We start from the raw sequence: 26,074 nt of genomic DNA, 5'->3' as shown, positions 1-26,074 counted from the left end.
AAGACAGTGGGCACCACCTACCTTGACCTGGCCAAAGCCTTCAACACTATTCCCCACTTGGGCATAATAGATAAACTCTCTCAACTAGGCATCAATCTGTATGATACCAGATGGGTAGCCAAATGGCTCACTGATAGAACCCACCTAATCAAAATAGGGGAAGGCACCTCAAGCAGTAGGCCCGTATTGAGTGGCATACCCCAGGGTTCAATCTTGGGGCATCTGTTATTTGGGATATACTTTTCTGAGGTACAGGCCAAAATCAGTGAGCTATGGCTGACCAAGTTTGCAGATGACTGCAAGTTGGGAGCTGTCATCAATTCCCCTAGTGACGTGGACATCCTCCAAGAGGGTCTCACCCAAACAAATGACTGGTGCCAGAAACATGGCCTCAAGCTGAATACAAAAAATGCATCATCATCCCCTTTAAGGAGAGCACAAATTATCACATTAATAACAACGTTCTAAGCACAGTCAGTAGTGAGGGATTTGGGCACCCAGACTGACAGCAGCCTGACTTTTGACCATTATGTTGCTTCCATTGTCCAGAAAGCTTTCTACATGACCCAGCTCATAAGTAAGGGTATCTCATTCAGGGACAAGGAGGTCATAAGGCCCATTATTGAGTACAATGCCTCATTCAGCATGTACCTCGCAAAGCACATGCAGCAGCTGGAGAGACCACAGAGGTTCCTCAACAGGAGAATCCAGGGCCTCAAAAATCTACCATACACAGATAGGCTAAAAGCCCTATCACTCTACTCAGTTTCATACAGACATCTCCGAGATGATCTCTGTCTGGCATACAAGGCAATCTCAGACTCTACCTTGATGGGACTGCTGCATATCCACAAGTAAAGCTCCACTCACGTAACCCGCACATGCGGCTTCAACCTGGATTGTGACATCAATACGATTTACTGGCAGGCCAGATTTCTGTCCTAGAGACTCCCCATTTATGGAATAGACTACCTCTCCACATCAAGCAGAGTACCTATCTACCCCTTTTTAAGCACAATCTGGATAACTAGATGGGAAATGGAAAATACATTCCTGGGATTCCACCTGTGTCCCTGCTGGACAGGGGCTTCAGGTGCTGATTTGTCTATGCATGGGCAAAGCTCTTGGCTAGGCTTATAAGCACCTCAGGGCAAATAGACAAGTAACTAACTTCCTCTGATCCCCTATGATCCTATATATATATATATATATATATATATATATATATATATATATATATATATATATATATAGGTGTATATTACGTTATTGAAAAGCCATTATATCGAAAAGCTTTTCATCAACCCGTAAAAGTTGAACTGTCATAATAGCGGAAACCCAAATGAGCGAATTCTTTCCCTGGGAAAGAAATCACTTAGCCATCCTTGTGAGTTTTCCCTTTTCCCCACTGTAGTGCAATCTCAGAGTTGGTATATTTAGTAAGGGTGTGTGTGGGCAACGAAGCCCCCCACTTTGTTATGTTTAAAGTAGCATGCAGTTCGCGATAGGACTAGTAATTTCTTTCCAGGGGAAATAATTCACTCATTCGGGATTTCGCTATTATAAGAGTTCGTCTTTTACAAGTGGATGAAAAAACATTCTATATAACGGCTTTTCGATAACGTAATATAAACCTTGTATATATATATATATATATATATATATATATATATATATATATAGGTTCATAGGTTCATAGGTTCATACTAGGCTATCTGCCCTAGGGCATTTATAAGCCTAGCCAGAGTGTGTTTGGCTTTTGCCACCCATTTTAAATTAATTTTGCTATGCCTTTTTTTGAGGTTAGTATACTGTGCCTCTGTCAAACAATGACACAGAAGTGATAGCCGGGGTAAACCTACGATCCCCCATCCACTCATCAAGATTCCTCTTGAAGAGAGTCAATGTGGGACTCTGCCTAACCTGGATTGGGATTTTATTCCAGAGTGAAGGGAGCCTCTGGGTTATGAATCTGTCCCTCCAGCATGTCCTATTTATTTCAGTGCTGAGGTTCAAGTCTCTCGAGCGCGTAGTTCGATGGGATTTGGATTTTCTGAGGTGCAGCATGTCCCTTAATTCTGGGTTGGGCATGGCTTTATACGTCAGGCACAGATCGCCTCTGAGCAGGCGGTATGCCACTGAGTAGAGCTGGAGTTTCTTTAACCGGGCAGCATATGGCATCTGTTTGAGCCCTTTGATCCTCTTGGTGAGGTACTTTTGGGGTCTTTCCAGTTGCTGCAGGTGTCTGGTAAGGTACATCCCAAAAGGGGCATTGTACTCAATTATGGGCCTGATGAGGGATGAGTAAAGAGGTACGATGACCTCCCCTGATCTAGAATTGAATCCCTTCATGATTAGGTGGGCTATATAAAATGTTTTTCTAACCACTTTGGCCACGTGGTTGTCAAATGAGAGATTGCTATCAACTTGGGTCCCCAGGTCCCTAATGACTTCTTCTGTACTTAATGGATTACCACCTATGTGGTAATTTGTGGGCACTTTGTTTTTGCCAAAGGGGATGACTATACACTTTTTGGCATTTAGCTTGAGGCCATGGCTCTGGCACCAGTTGTCTGTTTCTATGAGGCCCTTTTGGAGGATGCTTGTGTCAGCTGGAGAGTTGATTATGGCGCCCAGTTTGCAGTCATAATTATTTTTTGTTGGAACAGCGATTTTTTTCCCTAGGGAAAAAAAACACTGTTCTGACAGTTCAAAATTGTAAGCTTTCACATACATATGGGTCTAGGACACATGCTGGAATACCATATGTCTGAATCACAAAACATCGAACGCACATACATGAAAGCTCTTAACATCGAAAAGTACTTCCGTGTATGTGTAGTTCAAAAAAAAAATCTACATTTCTGCAGGGGGGATTCACCCCCCTGCACCCCCACACCCCCCTACTTTATTATTCTCACTCTGAGATCATACTACAGTGTAGAAAAGGGAATTTTCCCTTACCCGCACTGTAGTCCGATCTACAAAACAGCCACACGTACATGGAAGCACTTGTCGATGTTAAGCGCTTTCGTGCATGTGTGTTCGAAGTTTTGTGATTCAGTCATATGCTAGTCAAGCAAGTGTCCGGATCCCATATATATATATATATATATATATATATATATATATATATATATATATAGGGTCTATATTAGATCACCGAATGCTTAAAAAAGTGAACAGTGATTAATCGACCCTATGTATGTGAAAGCTTACAATTTTGAACTGTCAGAACAGTGTTTTTTTTTTCCCTAGGGAAAAAAATCACTGTTCCAACAAAAAATAATTAATAAAACACTTTAAACATTACATTAAGTGGGGGGCTTTGCCCCTCACCCCCTACTTAAATATACCAACTCAGAGACTGCACTACAGTGCCAAAAATGGCAAAATAATGAATCAGTCAAGCAAAAATTTTTCCCAGGGGAAAGAATTTGCTTAAAAGCTGCTTCAATATTTTGCTGTTTCAGGTTTTTGAGTTCGACCAAGACACATTCAAAATAATGCATATTCGGTCTTCTAATAGGGAACCTATATATATATATATATATATATATATATATATATATATATATATATATATATATATATATATATTCTAATTGGTCAAATTAGTTAGATGCTATTTATCTTGCTCTAAAGCAGAGATCAGTGAGGGAGACAGATATTACTAATACCTTAACACAAAACCGATAATTTAATTTTGGTGTCATGCACAACAAAAATGCCTGAAGGCATCATTTTTAGTTGGAAACTCACTCCCCATTCAATCAGCTTGATTGAGTAAGAGTAAATTGACGGGTTAGTTTTATAAGTCCCAGATAAAAACATTTCAGGGCATAAACAATGTAGTAATAGAACTATCTTATTGCATTCCTTCTTTTATTATTATACAGAAAATCATATTTAGTATTCTGATAACATATTTCATGCTTATAAGCTGAATTCCTGCACTTCCTCTGTGACATTTGCATAAACATTCATTTATGTTCAGGTATCCATGAGTTTCCTTGCTGTACACAGTAAAAGTTTATTACTTTATAACCAAGATATTATAACCGACAGGCTGTACTACTGACTTAAATTTCACAAAAAACTCTAGATATTCGTAGTATTATTACTTATTTCTCAGTGATAATGTCATCAGTTCATTAGAACTTAAACATCATTACAAAGACAGTGAATAGTTAGGTTTAAGTTTATTTATTTATTTAACATTTGTTGACCGGGCTACTCTAACTGGATATATGTCCATTTTCAGTAGAGGCCCGAGGAGAAAAGCTCTGAGACATTACAAAGAAAAAATATATACAAATAGTCCACAAGTACAGTAGAAATATAAAAAATAATTACATAGTCCATCAAAAAGCGGATATACAAAATAATTACGTCAGTAGAGAATTGACTGGCAGCAATAAGTATGGCAGAAAAACAAAACAAGTTTTTTTTTTTTTGACTACCATTTAGGAAAGTATACAAGGAAAATTGTTCTTGATTCAGTTTATATAGATAAAAAATATATAAACAATTAAATATATGAGTATATAAAGAGAAAAAAACAAAACAAAAAGAGGACATAAAAATTCACATAGCACAGTTGGAGTTACAAGAGAAAAAATGTTTAATCATGTCCTATATAGAAGGTAGAGAAGTCTTAGCTAAAATAATTAAATTAGTGAGTCAGAAATAGAAAGAAGGCGCAAAGTATCAGTCAGGCTTAGAGCAGGGACAAAGCCATAGGGTTTTAATGATGTTTTTCAATTTTTTCTTAAAAAGGTTGGTGGAGGTAAGGGATGTTATTTCAGTCAGAAGTTTGTTCCAAGTATTGCCAACTGCATTTGAGAATAGGCAGTCCCCAGATTTGTTAAAGGATTTAGTGGTGGCAACTTGAAGCTTTTTAGCAGATCTTAGGGTAGGAAGGTTTTTATAAGAATTAACTAGGCTACATAGTATGGGAGTATTTGTAGGATGATGTAAAACCTTGTGAATAAAAATGAGTTGCTGGTAAACTAGTTGGTTTTGTACTTCCAGCCATCCTAGAAGTTTAAGATTAAGGCAATGGTGAGTACGGAAAGGGGTGCTGGTGGCAAATTTGGCTATATTACTGTAGACGGTTGCTAGTTTATTTAGGTTGCTTTTGGATAGATTTGTATAGATAGGGGAGGCGTAGAGTAGGGTAGAGATGAGGTGGGTTTGGGCAATAGAAATGTTTGCTGATTCTGTAAGAAATGGTCTGATTCTATAGAGGAATCCAAGTTTTCTATTTACTGATTTAATAGTTGAGTTAATGTGTGTGTCAAAGTTGAGATGGTTGTCTATTATTATACCAAGGAGTTTAGTGGTAGTTTCAGGGACTATTTCTGTGCCATTGTTTGATTTCACTATGAAATTGATCGAGGGGGACTTCTGTGTGGGAGTAAATAGTAGTAATTTAAAGTTTAAAATTATACCTTGTTAATTTCAGTCTTTAATGCATCCTGTTAAGTTTTGGGCATTACATAGGGAAGGGATGCATTAGGTTAAATACCTATTATAGCAGTAGGTCGTGTTTATATGCTTATGCAAAATAAGTTATTTTGTAGATGTATTGGTAGTATCACAGGCTTTGTGTATGTGAAGGAGGTCAAGTAGGCCTGAATCCTTCTTAGTACAGTGATCTAAGCAAACATAGCTTGATGGAGTCAGTATGAACTGTAATATTTAAAGAATGCTTTTGTCTGCCTGGATAGCTCATAGAATATATTCATATAATTTTCTTAATTAGGGATAATTAGGGTCACCTGCATTGGTTAAGTTGTCTGCCTGGATAGCTCATGGAGATGTTCTTAGTTAGGGACAACTGGGGTCACTCACATTGGTTAAGTTGTTTGGAGATATACATATAGAATGATGCACTGTAGTCAATAATAGGCCGAATGAGGGAGGTATAGAAAGAGAGACTAAGACTTCCTTTGACCCGAAAGAAATGTCATTGGAGACTAAATGCCAAAAAGAGGGTAAGATTCTAAAATGCCTACACTAAGTGTACACTAGGTGCACGATATATATTCAAGAACATTCTTATTACATTTTTTGTGCTTTCTAGTCTCAGAAAGATTACACAAAGGGTACATGTGGTCTTATACTCTGTGGTAACCTTTATAAATCCCTCTCAATATTTAATGATGCAAGAATATCAGTAGAAAAACTAAAATTAGGAGGAAGAAGGTGGAAGTTATGTCTGTGTTGTCTGTTCACTCAAAATGGTGTACACTTTTTGTACACTTAGTGTAGGTGTTATTGAATCCCATGGAGAATGATTTCTTAACTGTTACTGAAACAAGATAGCCAAAGCATAAGTCACTATCAAAAGAAATATCCTGATCTCTAATGGTTATCCGTTTTTACTAAAAGAAATATCCTGATCGCTAATGGTTATCCATTTTTACTAAAAGAAATATCCTGATCTCTAATGGTTATCCGTTTTTACTTAAAGAAATATCCTGATCTCTAATGGTTATCCATTTTTACTAAAAGAAATATTTTGATCTCTAATGGTTATCCATTTTTTTTTGTGGGGGGTAATATATGTGATAAGAACTAGACAAGTCCTGCTTTCCAAATAAGACTATGCTATATTTTTTGGCATTGAGATGTTGACCATGGTCATTATGCTGTGAATTAGTCAGATCCAGCCCTTGTGGAGCAATGTAAGTATAAGGAAGAGAACTCAATAAATAAATAAATAAATAAATAAATAAATAAATAAAGATATACAAAAATAAAACATTTTATAGTCATTTGCTAACTTGGTCAGATTTAGACCTTTGACTTCTGCATCTATGTGAGAGAAGTATACGTCAAAGAAGAAAGATCCCAGTATTGATGACTGAGGGACATTGTGTGTGGTTTTCTTTGTATGGAGAAGGAATGTCCAACCCTTTTTGAATGGACTTTGTCATTGAGTCAGTTAGCTATCCAATGGATATTGAATGGATTGATGTTTATTTATGTGAGCATATTAATAATTTCTGTGTGGGGAATGGTATCAAAACCTTTATCCATATACAGATGGACAGTGTGGATGGACTAATCTTTATACTGGGCATTAGTAACTTTTTCAAGGAAATCAAAAAAATAGAGTAAAAAGGGTTTACCCTTTACAAAACCAAATTAATTTAGTTAAAGAGACTGTAGGTCACTGAAAGTACTATGTACCCTTCAGATAATACTGGTGAAACAATGTATTTATCTAATGTTAGGTTGTACTTGCTTAAAAGTACACCTATGGCATTTCTAGCAATACTCGGCACATAACCATTACAGAAGCTTTAGCTGAAATAGTTAAGAAAGGGCTCAGTTAAGCAAGCTCTGTTTTGCACTTGAGGAAATATATGGGAATGTCATAGGCAGCAGCATAACTGCTGTTCTTAGTTGTAGTCAGTGCTGATAGGAAGTTATACAGAGTGATCTGGGGAGCAAGAGCAGAATGAGGACAATAGGGGACTGAGAGGTGACAGGTCAGACAGACGTTAGAGCTTAATTCTGGCAGCCATGAGTTAGTGATGTTAGCTGGATCCAAATATGCGATAACCTTGCATATGAGCTTGGAGCAGTACTGGTCATTAAATCTGACTTTCCCAGTACAGCTATGGAAGATCTTGTTGTTCTTGTTGTTGTCACTGAGAGGGGCAGAAATCTTGACTAAAAGAGATAAATTAATGCCTACACTGAGAGTACATTAAGTGTAAGTGTACACAATATATATATTCATGAATATCCCTGTCACACTTTTTGTGCTTTCTAGTCACTCAGAAAGATTACATTAAGTGTGCATGTAGTCTAATCTTTGTGGTAACCTTTATGAATCCCTGTCAAAATTTAAAGCTGCAAAAAAATCAGTAGGAAAAGTAAAATTAGGAGGAAGGAGGTGTTAGTTATGCCTGTGTTGTCTGTTCACTCAGAATGGTGTACACTTAGTTTAAGCATTATTGAATGCCAGGGTTACACTTTTCAGTGGAATGCATAAGACTTCTGCTAGAGAAGTCAAGATCCTTTTCATGGTGAGGTAAGGGAAAAAAGTGAGTATTTTTTCCCTTATGTTGTACTGTGTGTTTATGTGGAAATTCCACCACGCAGGTTTAATTTTTAATTTTTTATTGAAGGATAAGAGCAGAGGTCTTGCTACAACTGTTTAGATTAGAGGGGAGTAGAAAGGCTAGGCATATGACATGGTGTTGATTATAGAGTCATTACAGTCATTTGGGGAATGGTGCCTATTGAATTTCCTCATGTTGTCAGTAAATTTTATTCACTTGGCTTTAGAATATTCTTTATAAAAAGTAGAATACATGGGGTTTGTAGTACTGATTCTATGTCAGAGGATAGTAACCTAATTGTTGCACTTTGAAATAGGGCAGAAATGAAAGGAGTTGTGCAGTGAAAAAAATATTGGTAAAGACAGTGTCTATTAGATTTGTATCAGTGGTGGAGATGGGGACAATTTGGACTATGGAGTTATCCTCATCAACATTTAGGAACACCTGTGCATATTTCTTGTTGGCTGTACATATTTATTTTTGTTGTGCAAGTGTTCCATTTGATGGGTAGGTAGACAGCATCACCAATGATTAAAGTTGTCCTTGTTTGTTCTTCTTTTGGCTTTTCCCGGTTAGGGGTCGCCACAGTGGAACTCCAGTCCGCTAATGATTGGCAGTAGATTTTTATGGTGCCAAGGTGCCAGCCCAACACCCAACCTTCAACGAAGGCACACCCATTCACGCATGTCTTTCAAACACCACTCGACTGTGGGGAGGACATGCAGACTCCACACAGAAGATGCTCCAGCCGAGAATCGAAGGGAGAACCTCTTGCTGTGAGGCAACAATGCTACCGCTGCACCACTGCAGCTTTCATCACCAATGAGTAAAGAGTTTTGTTCAATGGCAAAGGTTTCCGTTTCACTTAGGCACATTTCCTGCTCAGCAGGGGCATGCCAGGAGGCCTGAAGTCAGCAGAAAACATTTGGTTTCACTCAGTGTCATACAGACCACTAGTAGTTCTGTGGTAGTGTCATGGGAACTGATTGTGATTAATAAGGTTATGCTCTGTGGTTTTCAAAGAGTATTAATGCATGATAGGCATGGGGCCCCAAACTTAGGGAGTGTTGTCAACAGAATTAAACCATGTTAAAAGTGCTACAAATACATGGAAATGTCTGAGAGACAGCAAGGCAGTGTGTTGCACATTGTTTATGTCAATCTCAGTATTAGTGACTTTAACTACAAACTAAATTTAAAAATATGCTTCAATTTATGTATGCAACTAAACAAAAATAAGTACAAATAAAAGTGATAGTACATACAGCAATGACTTATATGTTGGCTCCAGGTTCCACTTCTTTCCAAGTCATGCATAGGAGTACAACTACTGACAGGTGATCTACAAATGAGAGCCCCAGTGTAAAAATGTCATTATACAGGAAACAACACGGGATCCCCAAGGCAGTTACATATTCTGGGACTCTGCATGTACAGTGGAGCATTCCACTGTTTATGAGTTAAAGAAAAGTGGAGGTTTGGCATGCTTGATTGGTGTGGGAATGTTTTGTGGTGTGAATTCTCCCTTTAGTTCTGGTGTTTTGGAGTCTGCATAAACCGATTTGACCATTCTTGACTGCCTTCGGTATATGATTGCAATAGGCAAGATATTTCACAGAAGAACTGCTGCTGACACTGTATAAGTATGTACAGCAGTTCTTCTGTGAAATGTCTTGCCGATTGTTTTATATCTATGAGCCTGCACTAACAGTTCTACCAAGAGGGCAGCCACCAGTGTGCTTCATTTCATGGTTGGGGCATGTGCACAGGCATGTCTGGGTATAGTGTCAGGAAGGGTAATCTGGTTTGCTACTTTTATACCCAGCAGCATAAATTCAGGCTTCTACTAATTTTTGCAATTTTACTGATAGTTGAGATGTAATAAATATTCCTATGGGTGGCATAAAAGAAATTTTACATGGAGTATGTGCAGTGTAGCCTATTTCTGTAATACCTTTTTGAGGGATTTAATTGTCTTAAATACACCAGTTCATTTACAGTTCAGTTTTTAAATATACCACTTTCAGATATCAGCACACAAATTGGTTTACTGACAACTATTTCTTAAATTTAGATGGTAAACTGGAACACATCTGTGTCTCTGAAATATAATGGCTTTGCTGCTTTCCCAGAGGGCATAATTAAAATGAAGTTAGTGTACCTGTGTTGCTGTTGTTTCTTGTAAGAAATAATTGGGCCATCCATTTGAGTCTGGCGTTTGAGTATGTCTAAATGCAGCATTTTGTTCTATTTCAGTAATTACCACAAAATAATTCACAGAAATATAAATCAAGTGTATATATAATCATTGTTTTTATTTAGGCTTATCTAACATACAGGAAGAGTGTTAACTGTTTATAATTCATAAAATGTTTTCAGTTTATAAAGTTAATGTTTATAGGATTATTTTTGCCCACTCTTACTTTCAGAAATAATGCAAATAATGATAATTTTTTTAAATATACCTAATTAGATCAACAATGCAAAAGTTAGTTGTTTGAGTTATTTTAGACACAACCATCTAGACTTTTAAATATATGTGGTATTCATCAAGTGACAAAGAGAAAACATGTCCTTATTCAGAAATATAGTCCCTCTTTTAATATATGAAATGACTGCATTTCTTGTGAACTGAAGAAAAGACTTGACTGAGGTGTTTACCAGCTATTAATGCCAGCAAAACACTTCACATCCCCCGACTTCCATGTTTGCTTTAACTAGTTGTAAGTAGAGGCATAAATCTCTATGTACTACAAAGAATTATAAGTGGTTCAGAGAACGTAAGTCTGTATTATGTGTTTGAGACAAGGATGCTAAGAAATTCATGTCTGAATCACATAACAAAGTGGCTGCAATAGCCGACCCATTCATAGCTTTCTATGTTATGACTGTTGCTGCTACTGCTATATGAACTATACCAATATTGGATATTACATAACCTGCCAAGTTTCTTTGCATTAAATCCAGAAAATCCGCACCACTGTGGAAGAAAAACTTGTACTCATTTGGAATGTACTAATTTTGGTTTATAAAATAGATAAGGACAACTGGTAAATTATACTACTGATTACCCGTGCTTTGTATGAGGAGTAAAATTATCCTTTCAGATGCATTTGTTCACCATTTGAACATACTGAGAGCTTTTTCACTGTTTCAGTACTTAGCTGCAAATTATTTGACAAGTCTTAGTTCTGTTGTGAGGTTTTACTTGCATCTTGCATGCTGCCAAATAGGAAACAATCATTTAATAATTTAGTTGGCTGTTGTTTGAAGGGAAAAAAATAGCTGAGCATTTTGATGAAAGCAGAAGTGCTGACTCGGAAGAAAAAAAATTGTGACATGTCGGGTTCTGAAATATCATTTCTCTCTCTATGTTCTTGCAAGACAGTGCCTACATGTCTTAAAAATAATTAAAAAATATATAGCAATTATACTACCAAGTTGTTATCACAGACATTGGCTGCTGTCGGCTAGAAGTTCATTTTATGAGATCATGTGCTATTGTGGTACAGAGTGGGATGAAGGGGGCAGTTGTCCCAGGTGCAAGCTGTCGGGAAGGAGGTGTGATCAGCGGGTCTATATTACACCGTCAAAAAAACCTTCGCATTGAACACCACATCATTGACACTTATTCAGCAAAATTCACTTCTGCAAAAACAAAAAAAATAAACTTCACAATAGCTGGTCGAAATCAATAGCAGCTTTACTGACACATCAAACACACACTGGTTTAGCGCTTTCTTCCCTACTGAAGGGACTTCTTCAGAACAATGCCATTTCCATAACCCAGTCCTTTTATATAAAACCACACCCAATTAGATAATTGGATAATGACTTATTAAACAATGTATGCATATAAAATACCTAAAATGCATGTTAAATCCACAACACCACATCAAAACATACCATAAAAAATAATAACATGATACTTATCCATTAAAAATATAATGGCATAAATGCAACCTATGCCATTAACCTAAAATATGCTATAATTTCAGTATACATGCAATATTAATGTTTTCATTGATAGCAGGTGGTTGGGTGGCATTTAACCTAAGTTGCCACCTTAACTCATAGATGTCAAAATGCACATCAAGCACTCTCCCCTGACATCCTTAACTAACTGCAGCAAAATTAAAAATTTGAATATGTGGTCCTTGTGCTCAAAAATGTGTCTTCCGCAATTCCCTGAATACTTAAAGGGCAAAGATGTAGTTGGTCAACAACACAATTTTACCCTTTTCTCCACTGCAGTGCACTCTCGGTGTTGGTATATGTAGTTAGAGGGGGTGTGGGGGGGCACACATGGGTGGCTTTGGTTTAGGTAGATTTAGTTCCATTGGATTACATGGCAAGCATTTGTTTGCCCTTTAAGTATTCTAATTGTGGAAGTGAATTTTCTGAATACATGTTGATGGAATGGTGTTAGATGAAAGGGTATTTCAACGGTGTAATATAGACTCTGATCAGCAGGTGACACCAGTTTGGTTGTGCAGTACCGACATTAATAAATGAATTACTTTACTACATTTTGGGCTTAAGTGAAGGGAGCAACAGAGTACTTAATGTGGGGTGTGAATGTGCAGCAGCAATTGCAAGTAGCCTATGACAATTACAGGAGTGGGGTAGGGAGGTTGCAAGATGCTTGGTACAATTACAGGAGTGGGGTAGGGAGGTTGCAAGATGCTTGGTACAATTACAGGAGTGGGGTAGGGAGGTTGCAAGATGCTTGGTACAATTACAGGAGTGGGGTAGGGAGGTTGCAAGATGCTTGGTACAATTACAGGAGTGGGGTAGGGAGGTTGCAAGGAGCTTGGTACAATTACAGGAGTGGGGTAGGGAGGTTGCAAGGAGCTTGGTACAATTACAGGAGTGGGGTAGGGAGGTTGCAAGGAGCTTGGTACAATTACAGGAGTGGGGTAGGGAGGTTGCAAGGAGCTTGGTACAATTACAGGAGTGGGGTAGGGAGGTTGCAAGGAGCTTGGTACAATTACAGGAGTGGGGTAGGGAGGTTGCAAGGAGCTTGGTACAATTACAGGAGTGGGGTAGGGAGGTTGCAAGGAGCTTGGTACAATTACAGGAGTGGGGTAGGGAGGTTGCAAGGAGCTTGGTACAATACAGGAGTGGGATAGGGAGGTTGCAAGGAGCTTGGTACAATTACAGGAGTGGGGTAGGGAGGTTGCAAGGAGCTTGGTACAATTACAGGAGTGGGGTAGGGAGGTTGCAAGGAGCTTGGTACAATTACAGGAGTGGGGTAGGGAGGTTGCAAGGAGCTTGGTACAATTACAGCAGTGGGGTAGGGAGGTTGCAAGGAGCTTGGTACAATTACAGGAGTGGGGTAGGGAGGTTGCAAGGAGCTTGGTACAATTACAGGAGTGGGGTAGGGAGGTTGCAAGGAGCTTGGTACAATTACAGGAGTGGGGTAGGGAGGTTGCAAGGAGCTTGGTACAATTACAGGAGTGGGGTAGGGAGGTTGCAAGGAGCTTGGTACAATTACAGGAGTGGGGTAGGGAGGTTGCAAGGAGCTTGGTACAATTACAGGAGTGGGGTAGGGAGGTTGCAAGGAGCTTGGTACAATTACAGGAGTGGGGTAGGGAGGTTGCAAGGAGCTTGGTACAATTACAGGAGTGGGGTAGGGAGGTTGCAAGGAGCTTGGTACAATTACAGGAGTGGGGTAGGGAGGTTGCAAGGAGCTTGGTACAATTACAGGAGTGGGGTAGGGAGGTTGCAAGGAGCTTGGTACAATTACAGGAGTGGGGTAGGGAGGTTGCAAGGAGCTTGGTACAATTACAGGAGTGGGGTAGGGAGGTTGCAAGGAGCTTGGTACAATTACAGGAGTGGGGTAGGGAGGTTGCAAGGAGCTTGGTACAATTACAGGAGTGGGGTAGGGAGGTTGCAAGGAGCTTGGTACAATTACAGGAGTGGGGTAGGGAGGTTGCAAGGAGCTTGGTACAATTACAGGAGTGGGGTAGGGAGGTTGCAAGGAGCTTGGTACAATTACAGGAGTGGGGTAGGGAGGTTGCAAGATGCTTGGTACAATTACAGGAGTGGGGTAGGGAGGTTGCAAGGAGCTTGGTACAATTACAGGAGTGGGGTAGGGAGGTTGCAAGGAGCTTGGTACAATTACAGGAGTGGGGTAGGGAGGTTGCAAGGAGCTTGGTACAATTACAGGAGTGGGGTAGGGAGGTTGCAAGGAGCTTGGTACAATTACAGGAGTGGGGTAGGGAGGTTGCAAGGAGCTTGGTACAATTACAGGAGTGGGGTAGGGAGGTTGCAAGGAGCTTGGTACAATTACAGGAGTGGGGTAGGGAGGTTGCAAGGAGCTTGGTACAATTACAGGAGTGGGGTAGGGTGGTTGCAAGATGCTTGGTATAATACAGGAGTGGGGTAGGGAGGTTGCAAGGAGCTTGGTACAATTACAGGAGTGGGGTAGGGAGGTTGCAAGGAGCTTGGTACAATTACAGGAGTGGGGTAGGGAGGTTGCAAGGAGCTTGGTACAATTACAGGAGTGGGGTAGGGAGGTTGCAAGGAGCTTGGTACAATTACAGGAGTGGGGTAGGGAGGTTGCAAGGAGCTTGGTACAATTACAGGAGTGGGGTAGGGAGGTTGCAAGGAGCTTGGTACAATTACAGGAGTGGGGTAGGGAGGTTGCAAGGAGCTTGGTACAATTACAGGAGTGGGGTAGGGTGGTTGCAAGATGCTTGGTATAATACAGGAGTGGGGTAGGGAGGTTGCAAGATGCTTGGTACAATTACAGGAGTGGGGTAGGGAGGTTGCAAGGAGCTTGGTACAATTACAGGAGTGGGGTAGGGAGGTTGCAAGGAGCTTGGTACAATTACAGGAGTGGGGTAGGGAGGTTGCAAGGAGCTTGGTACAATTACAGGAGTGGGGTAGGGAGGTTGCAAGGAGCTTGGTACAATTACAGGAGTGGGGTAGGGAGGTTGCAAGGAGCTTGGTACAATTACAGGAGTGGGGTAGGGAGGTTGCAAGGAGCTTGGTACAATTACAGGAGTGGGGTAGGGAGGTTGCAAGGAGCTTGGTACAATTACAGGAGTGGGGTAGGGAGGTTGCAAGGAGCTTGGTACAATTACAGGAGTGGGGTAGGGAGGTTGCAAGGAGCTTGGTACAATTACAGGAGTGGGGTAGGGAGGTTGCAAGGAGCTTGGTACAATTACAGGAGTGGTAGGGAGGTTGCAAGGAGCTTGGTACAATTACAGGAGTTGGGTGGGAGGTTGCAAGGAGCTTGGTACAATTACAGGAGTGGGGTAGGGAGGTTGCAAGGAGCTTGGTACAATTACAGGAGTGGGGTAGGGAGGTTGCAAGGAGCTTGGTACAATTACAGGAGTGGGGTAGGAGGTTGCAAGGAGCTTGGTACAATTACAGGAGTGGGGTAGGGAGGTTGCAAGGAGCTTGGTACAATTACAGGAGTGGGGTAGGGAGGTTGCAAGGAGCTTGGTACAATTACAGGAGTGGGGTAGGGAGGTTGCAAGGAGCTTGGTACAATTACAGGAGTGGAGTAGGGAGGTTGCAAGGAGCTTGTTACAATTACAGGAGTGGGGTAGGGTGACTTTTTTTTCTTTCTTTTCTTTTTTTTTTTTTGCATGAAAGGGCACCATTTGGCGGACCTTATTAGAATATCAAATGAGTTTAAAAGTGATACAGGTGTTTCTACACCATATCACTGTTCCAAAAAAAGAAATGATGTCACAAACCTGGTCTTAAGCCAGATGTCAAAGAGTCATGTCCTTTGGTAAGTAGAATCAGCGATGTTCCAACTCCATTAATGGCATCTCCTCAAAATAGACACAGTTATCAGAGACCTGGTCACATTTGTTGCCATTGAGCTCTACTTCACCCACCATGTATTTCTGGTTGGCAAAAAAACATTCATTTATCCCAGCTGATTAGCAGGGGTGTGTCATTCTGATCCAAGAATGTCATACGGCTTGCCTATTCCTTCAATATTAGGCTCATAGCATAATGCAATAATCTCTTTGTCAGATACCTGTCCATAAAGATGATCCACCTTCAAAAGTTTTCTCACAAAGAAAATCTAGGGACTGAGTTCCAATAGTTGTGTAGAATACTTTCAAACATTTTCTCTCTTCTAATTCTTGTACAGACTCCTTAAGGATAACTAACCAACAAAACCTTAAATGACACTGTCTTGAGCAACCTCCTTCATGCTTGCAAAATTTTCAACACCATAAATACCTGTAAAAACAACTCAACCTTCACTAAAACATAAATAACCTCTTGATGGGATAGATACCTAACTCAAAAAGTGTTATCTTCTCTAAAACGGTCTCCCCTTCATATTAAACAGAGTAGTTCTCTCTCCGTCTCCTAATGCATCCTGGAGGAATAAATGTGTAACTGCAAATACTACCTTTGTCTTCCCCCATAACCCACTTGAAATGGGATAATAAGTACTGGTTATAGCAGAACACTGTCTACAAATTATCTGTGTTATCTATGTCTTGTAATAACTTATGGTCCTTTGATCCTATATGCTAAGCCATATAATACCAGACGTGCTATCATAATTATAGCGTTTTTAATGCAATAATGCATTTTTATCAGCACGCACTGACTAGCATAAACATCTTGTTTATACTTTATCATACTGACAGTATCTGGTCTATCTAATTCCTATACATTTTCCATCTTTACAAACACACACACACACACACACACACACACACACACACACACACACACACACACACACACACACACACACCTATTTACTTACATAATTGTCTTTTTTTATCTTGCTGTCAAATGATCCATTTTATTTTTCATTTATTAATTTTTATATACTCACTACTGCTGCATAGTTCTGGTTAACAAAATAAATTATAAGATAGTCAGAGACAAATAGAAGCAAAATAAATAAATAGGTAGACAGAAAGACCAAGATAGATAAATAAATAGATGGATTGATAGGTAATATATAAAGTGAAGACAGATGGACAAAAAATTAGTAGGTTGAGACACATTACTATTTAAATACAATAATGCATTAAAATATCCAGAACCATAAACACCATTCTGTAGATATCATGATAAATGTGCCAGAGCCTCACTATACTTGGTGTCTGGGAAAATAAGCATTACATATAAAGCATTTTCATGAAGAAGTTAGTTCAAAAGTATGAGTCGTTCCTCATTTCCAGGCTGTAATTATAGAACACAATACCAGAAATTTGTCATTTTGTTTTGCTTTTATTTTCTTTCTTTGACAACTTTGACAATACAAATTAAAATAAATAATTTATTGAAAAACACTTGACATATAAGTGGAACATGAGATTTATTATCTGGAATATAATAGTAATTAAAGCATTATTTTTGACTTGGAATTCTATGAAACAAATACCATTATGGGCAAATATTAGCATACATTTGATCTATAGATCTTAAAAAGTAATTCAAGATGTCATTGGTCTTCTTACCTATTACGGTGATCTGTACTTGTAACATCAAGTTCTTCTCCATCTTTCTCCCATATCAGTGTAAAGGCATGCTGTAATGTAATGTCATATTTGACGTCACATCTCAATTCAGCTAAAGAGGATCGCAAGGCAGACTGATTTACAGGAAGAACAACTACTTTCGTAGAATCTGCAATGAAACACAAGTTTCTTCATAAAAATATGTATGATAGATTTCTAAAAACTGAAAACAATAAATTCTATTATAATAGTATTTTTAAACAATTCTAACTTATATTGTAAAATTACATTTAATTTTCATTAGATGCAAAACATTCAGTGCTCCTCTGTGCTAGATGAATAAACTAAAGAAATGCACATTATTTTTTAAAGCTGACTATATGGATTTATAAAACATTGTCCATTATATACCGCAGTGATGTTCTAAGTATTACTGGCAGGCTATGTTTACAGTGTTAAAGCATGGTGAGTTGTCTCTGTTAAGCAATGAATCATTTCTGAACAGCATTTAAACAGATATAGAGATGTGAGACCAGACCCCCTCCCCATGCATGTATTACCCACTGCTTTAATATAACTTCTGAGGTTGCATTACCTCAAAGAAGGTTTAAACATTTATCAGAAGCAGTCTGCCACTTAAGTGGGATTCTTGGACTTCTTTTCTTGTAATGCTTAATGTAACATGAATATTTAAAAAATGCCCAGAACTATTGAATAGTGCAGTATAATAGTATACAATTCACTTTACATTTTCTCCAGTGAATAGTATTGATGAAGTCACACGTTATGCTTTGTATCTCTCTATAGTTCAGATGCAGTAAATAAACATGCCCCAGCATACATGGTATTTGCTTACCAATAGGTCACCATAGCACTCGACTACTTGTACAGTACAGCACAACTTAATGCTTTAATAGTAGAAGTTGGGATAAAGAAACAGTGGAGAGTCATCATATTGTAAAGAATTACCAGAGTACAACAGCAACCCGTGCTCAATAAGGCAACAACTACATCCTCCATGACCTGACAGGACAAGAATGCATTTTGTTACCCGCTGAGGCCAAACTGCTGAAAAGTACATAGCAGAGTTAGGGTGTAGCCTTCACAGTATTATTTCCCTTTACTTACTGTGATCTGGGCACATAGGCCTCTACAGTACCACAGAGGGCACATTCAAACTCACTGTTCCTTTAAACTTAAAATAAACCATATACCTCTGATGGATTATTACATGACACTATGTGGAAATCAGGCTGTGATTTTTATGAAACAAAATGTCAACGATACAATAAGGATTGACTGAATATGGCACACTGTATGTTCAGAGTTGTTCGCAAGTTGTAACTTTTACCCATATTTAAAAAAAGACTAGAATACATTTAGCTCTAGTATTTCTAGACTGCCAATCTATCTCTTGCCGTTACCTTACCCTACGTATGGCAAGTATCATAACAAGAAAAACATTAAAACCCATAAACAAATGTATAGTTAGAATCATATCATGGAATTTCTATATTTGTACTACCTGGCATTTGGTCACAGATCATTTTTTAATATACATGTGCCAATGTGTCTTTCCTAATTATACTGAGTAAGACATATATGTACCCTTCCATTAATAATAGTGAAATAAAAAGTAGATATTTGTAGATTCCATAGCCTCATAGTTCAAAGCTTCCATTTTAAGTAGTTTTTCATAATAGTAAAAAAGAAAAAAAAAAGAAATGTGATTATCACAAAATTATTTATGCATTCATGTTTGTATATAAATCAAGTTCTGGTGATGATGGCAGCCAAATTCTGGCATGGTAAACATGTAGTCATATATTTGTAGAATACAAAGACCACACCCCTCCCCATTCCATGGACACACATCATTGCCAGTGCAACCCACTTCACAAATACAAGATAACTCCTTGGGATGAGAAAACACAAACATATCATATCATATAAATGTGATTTATATAGTGCCAACAATGCCCAGTCTTCTATGTGGGGAAAACAAATAGAATGTTCAAGGAGTGTATCCTGAGACACTGTCAGGACATTAGAAATCAAGTAAATACGAATGCTCTATATGGTCATATTAAAGTTAATGGAGACCACACTTTAAAATTTATGGTCGTAAGCAGGCTAGTAGAAACAATACAAGGAGGGGATATGGCCAACTATACTGAAACTGAGGAAACAAAATGGACTATAAACCTTAGAGCGGACCAGAAACCTGGATTAAATTAAACTGTACTGCTCAGAAGGAATGAATGTGTTCAGGAGTTAGATGAGGGGATCACAGAAGCTCCAGATCCTGAAACACACATGCATCTAAGAGATGAGGCATCTATTAATAATGTTACTGAATCCACAGTATCTAATCCATCAGAACAAAGTAATGGAACTAGGTCTAAGGAATGAACAGTGCATTTACTTTTACAACATCCACTCCCTTTTTTATCACAAGGGAAGAATGCACGTCAGTCACGCTCAATAAGCAGAGAGAGGAAAAAGAGAAAAGTATAAAGACGGAAACTGTAGATTCGCTGGTATTAAATATATCTGGACATGAACTGAGTAGGAATGAAATGAACATTTTAAGGAGAGGGTTAAGTTTTAACCCTCCTTACGATCACCCTTGAGTGAATTCATGACAGACATAAGGTGTTTTGGAAGAAATCTGACACTAAGGAATATTTTTGGCAATAGTGAGACACAAGAACATGAAAATAAAATCATACTCAAAAGACCCAGCACCTTTGTTCCATTAAGCCATCCCACCATAGATGTTTTCATGCGGCTTTGTGAAAAAGAGGTAGAACAATATAGACTGAAAGAAAAAGGACATTTCTGTAATCCAAGTTATCAAGAAAGGCTAGCACTGAATGAACTTCAAAGAAGGGGAGACATAGTGGTGAATGCAGCAGACAAATGAGAAGCGGTAATTGTGATGGAATCAGTAAGATATGACAACAAGATGAAGGAAATGCTATGTGATATAGTAATCTATCAAAGAATATCAAAGAAGGATGTCAATAAAATAATAGTGAATAGGAATGATGGCATCTATGAAAAGCTAATGAATAGAACTATCATGAAAGAATTGTATGATTATTTTTACACACAGCATCCGAAGATACCTAACATCAATGGATTACCCAAGGTCCACAAGAATTTGATGGATCCACCTTTAAGGCCTATTGTCAATGGAGAAGGATGGGTGACTAAACCCATTTCTATATATGTGGAAGAAGAATTGAAGAGATTACTACCACATGCAAGAACAGTTGTTAAAGATTCTGAAGGTTTTTTAAAATGTCTTTATGAAAGCACAACAATGAGGAAAACTTAAGAAGGTATCGTAATGGCAACTCTGGATGTGAATAGCCTGTTTACATTGATACCAAACGAATATGGAATAGAAGCAGTTAGAAAATTTGGACTTAAATATAAGACCGATGATAATATAAACTTGATATGTAGTCTTCTAGATGAAATACTGTCTAATAATATCTTTGTGTATGGGAATGAATATTACTGGCAGAAATATGGAGTGGCCATGGGAACCCCATGTGCCGACAGTTATGCCAACATAGTATTGGCACAATGGGAGGAAGAATGGTGCTTGGATACCCTCAATAGCTGGAATAAGAACATAGTTGTATATAAACGTTTTGCTGATGACATCTTTATTTTATGGGAAGGCGATGAACACTCTCTCAAAAGTTGTGAGTCTTTCCTGGGTAACACCACATCTTTTTTAAGATTTGAATTGAATTTTTCTGATACTACCGTCAATTTCCTTGATATCCAGCTGACATTGGATCATGTATATGGGATAGATACGTCTATGCACAGGAAGACAACATGGTGTAATCACATGCTCCATAGGACCAGTTTGCACCCAAAGCATATTTTTAAAAATATAGCGGAGAATCAAGTGAAATGTATATCAAAACTATGCACTAAAGATGAAGCTTTTGAAAAAGAAAAGGAAAGGCTTATTGATAACTTTATGGAAAGAGGATATAATAAAGATGAAGTCATAAAAAGCATGAATAGAACATCAGACTTATGAATTGGCAAAGGAAGACCATATCTTCCCGTTGGTTGAATAAGGAAGAAGATGAGAAGAACAAGAAGGAAAACAAGATGAGATTTTGCCTTACGTATAGCAGTGACAATGCATTCACACTAGAGACCATAACAAAGAACTGGTCTGTTTTGACTTCAGATGAGAACCTTAGGAGCATTGTAGGGGAGACGCCCAGTTTTTCTTTTAAGAATAGGAAAAATCTGAAAAGGCTTTTATGCCATGTGAATCGTCGAAACTTGGACACAGAACATTCACCCACGAATAAAGGAGGCACCTATAAATGTGGATTTTGTAAAACATGTCAACATATTAAAACGGATAATTTATTTATACATCCAACATCAAAGAAGGAATACAGGTTCAAGGGGTTTGCGAATTGCAGGAGCAAAAATGTGATTTATATTGTTCAGTGCCAATGCTGCCCAGCCTTCTATGTGGGGAAAACTAATAGAATGTTCAAGGAGTGTATCCTGAGACACTGTCAGGACATTAGAAATCAAGTAAATATGAATGCTGTATATGGTCATATTAAAGTTAATGGAGACCACACTTTTAAATTTATGGTCGTAAGCAGGCTAGTAGAAACAATACAAGGAGGGAATCTGGCCAACTATACTGAAAGTGAGGAAACAAAATGGATTATGAACCTTACAGTGGATATGAAATTGTACCGCTCAAACCATCTTGAAAGGAAGGGCTTTAAAGAAATAATGCACATGCATTAATCCCATGTTATTTCACTTTAAAAACTCCAAGCTTTTAGCTAACACTAAGTAAATAGAACATGCACTCTGAATGAAAGGTGTGTCCATACACCAAAACTTTATTGGTTGATTGAATGATTGAGCTGCAGGAAGCTCTATTTAAATTAAAAGAAGCTGCTTTTCTTTTTTAGGATTTGATAAAGGTTCAACAACCAATAGCACTTATCCAGACAGCAGCAGCAGGATTATGTTTTATTTTGTTAATAAAGGAACTGATTTTAACAATTTCAACCATTTTACTTCAGCTTGGGTGTTAGCAGCAAGTTTGCTTTCAACACATCTGTCATGGGAGGAATGTCATCATCTGCTGCATGATTCCACTTTATTAGCAAACGCTCCTTAGATGAGCAAGATGACATCATGGAATGTAGTGGATGATGTATCAGTCATAGAGTATGAAATGGGCACTGCCCACAATCCAAGCTAGGTGTGTCCACTACCACTAAGCAGTATTTTTGTGATGCCACAATGCAGGGACTGATACAAACCAACACAGGCATTGCAGAGCTGGTTGGGGCAGACAATTGTCTATGTGATGAAGTAAAGGAGTACCTGGATCATGTGTGCAGCATTATGGGCATGTGGCAAATGGAACTTATCCTCATTAACTGCCACTGTGCAGCCACATGTCACAGCTAACACACTTTGTTTGGAAAATCCAGCTAATTCTCCATTTAGACAGCCTATGTTTCATACATGATGTGGTCAATCTATGTAAGAGATATCACCGTCTGGGTGTAGGTTCACATGCATCAATTTTAATATGCATAATGTTTTAACCTAGGCTATAGTTTGAACCAGATACTGTCACTCTGTCAGTGCCATAGCATACAGCACCCATCTCCATTTGGCTTTGTCTTTCCCTGCAGCCATATCTTGCACAAGTGTCTCATCAGGTGTACACTCTGATGCTGAATCTGGTACTTCTTCCTACTAAATGCCTCTTTCCTGCTGTAATTGTTTGCATATCAGGATGACGTGTAACACTGCACACAATACAGGGTCATACTACAGGGCATCACCATATACATTCAGACAGTAGAGATGGGCCTTAAGCAAGCCAAATACTCATTCAACTATGGCTCAGGTCTGAGGCAGAGCAGTGGTGTAGCTATTCTCTGCCATGGTCCAGGGGCTTCTAACAGTTTTCATTAGCCATGTCTTCCACAAGAATAACTGGTATAGGTCACGCATATGCCATATGCCAGAGTCAGGATCTCTGCAATGGTGTGTTGCAGATGCATTTTATATTATGTGTCATGCATTTAAAAGCACCAAGCATTTGACAGAGTTGAGCAACTTATGGTCAGTATTCCTTTTGGGGCCTTTATGGCCACTCTTTCTTCATGGGAATTGGACTATGTCATACATCTATAAGGTATTGCCTCTCACCTTTGTTGTACAAGAAAAAACACATATGTTACCCTACATGCTGTAATGTAATATAATACTGAGGAACTGGTGGAGTGCCCTTGAGGCAATTTTTGGGATACAGTCAATGTGTCCCTTTCTGGTTGCTAAAAGGATCTTGTAGTTAGTATTCTCTTAACAACACATACTTTGGTGTCCAAAGTGATAGGTACTCCATGCATTCCCTCTTTCCTGGCCTGCATATGAGGGTGACACGTCTTGATGAGCTCATACATGATGCCACTGTCCACATCATCACAGCCCACAATTTCTTTGCCATTAAGAGCATGATTTGTTAAGTGAAGATTTATGTTTTTGTGCCACTATAGACAATGACAAACAACAAAATGACAACTGGCAATAATAACAGTATCTTGCATATACAGATTTGCTAGTGCACTGACTACTCTGTATATGTTGTCATAGTTTAACTCCATAACACCAAATTTTAGCTGCAGTCAACAACTCTAGAGTTAGTGTCTCTTACCAGGAAATATATACATTTTTATATTGCTCTTTCATATTTTTTGTTTGTTTTTTTAAACAAGAAAAATCTTTGTTGAATTATCACTTATATCATCATGCATGTATATAAATGAAAACAAACTATACTGACATATTTTCAGTTGCAAACATTATACATTACATATAATGTTCTATATAGTTATCAGTCAAACATTACATAGCTCATTCAATTGTCAATTCCTGCCTTCCCTTATACCTCATTCATTGTCCAAAACATTATTCTGTATGAAGTATTCCCAGATTTCCCAATTTTTTTCTATGTGACTTGATACTACCTTTTCTAAAGATCCCGCTCACAGTTCCTTTATTTCAGTTACTATGTTCACAACTTCTAGTACAGCTGGTTTAAACTTTGATTTCCATTTTCTAGTAATTGCTTTTTTGTCAGCCACCAGAATTAAACTCAGCAAGGCCATACTATGTCTGAGCAATGCTGATTCTGTATTACAGCTCAAAAAAAAAATTTCCTTAGTTACATCAAATGGTGGCATGACACGGGAATGAACAACAATATTAAAATGATTGCAATTGTGAAAGCAAATGAAGGACAACAATATGCTCTGTCATTTTAATATTGTTGCTCATTCCCATGTCATGCCACCATTTGGACTGCTAGAGCAGGTAAATAAAGTCTATCCAGTACAGCTTTTCAGAAAAACAGTGCCTTTCTAAATCGGCAGACCTTTATTTATTTATTTATTTATTCATTCATTTGTTTTTTCTATTTTGTACTTTACAGCTGCAGGATTTAACCGGGTATGTTTTTGATGGAATAAATGATGCAAAGTAGCTAGGATGTGGATAAAGTTTGGACTTATTTGTGAATGTGGTATATTTATTGCATCTCCTCTCAAGTGCACTTATTTATATTTCCATAAAGAATTCACTATGTAATGTATTAACTAGTACAGTCATCTAAAGATTTAATATAACACAACTGAACAAACTTCCACCAATAGATAATTCAATTTGTCTTGGAAATATAGTTGATTTGTATAAACCATTGTTAACCACTTCATGTTTTATAGCAGAAGTAATTATTGGCAGTATTCAAAACATATAATATCACCAGGCATTAATTCATGATGAAGGGCTGATAGCAACTCAAAAGCTTGAGTAATTGTAAAATCTATGTTGGTACAATAAGATATATCACAGGACATCTGTGTTCCAGTGTATTTCTGTTTGCAGTCTGGTATAACACAAGTGACCCAGTGAGGGGGAAATTATTTTGACTATTATAAATATTGTTAAATAAAAACATTCATATGTATAAAAACATGACACTGATATCCTTTTTATATCAGTAGGGCTTTTCACACTTTGTTGAGGTATGCTCAATCATAGATATGTATATCACGTTTTGAATATTGGGGTTTGCATTATTGCAGTTTTTCGGATTGTGTGAGACAATGATGCACTTTCATTGCCCGGCCCCTCCATAGTGCAACCTTGATGCTTGTATGTATAAGTTAAGGGGTGTTAGGGGGGCCCTCTCCAAAAATGTTTGATGCTTTTCAGGACTGAATATCTGGAAAAGTGTCACTTATATTCTAGAAACTTGAACAAACTTAGGAAAACTCAGCATCTGGGAAATAAAAAGATAAGATGCTATTAAGAAAAAAGCTGAAATCTATATTTTGTTGTATACACAGAAGAATATGAGTAAATGACATCAGAGACACCCGTCTACCATACTGCATCGACTAGACCGTCAGTAACTCCATGCCGTAACTACTGAATGGCAAT

At 38.2% G+C, this 26,074-nt stretch overlaps 1 protein-coding gene across 13 annotated transcripts in view; it reads right to left on the bottom strand.

Moving 5' to 3' along the window:
* Positions 1 to 26,074, bottom strand: part of CHL1 (cell adhesion molecule L1 like) — a 1,311,467-nt gene that overhangs the window by 456,910 nt on the left and 828,483 nt on the right. For all 13 annotated transcript variants that reach the window (XM_044077996.1, XM_044078002.1, XM_044078005.1 and 10 more), the window contains one exon: positions 17,540 to 17,708. In XM_044077996.1, coding sequence (XP_043933931.1) covers positions 17,540 to 17,708 — 169 coding nt within the window. The remainder of the gene's footprint in view (positions 1 to 17,539; positions 17,709 to 26,074) is intronic.

The sequence above is a fragment of the Protopterus annectens genome, chromosome 7.part0, assembly GCF_019279795.1.
Source record: "Protopterus annectens isolate FY-2018-M chromosome 7.part0, PAN1.0, whole genome shotgun sequence".
NCBI lineage: Eukaryota > Metazoa > Chordata > Ceratodontiformes > Protopteridae > Protopterus > Protopterus annectens.
This window is presented reverse-complemented; position numbering and strand designations above follow the sequence as displayed.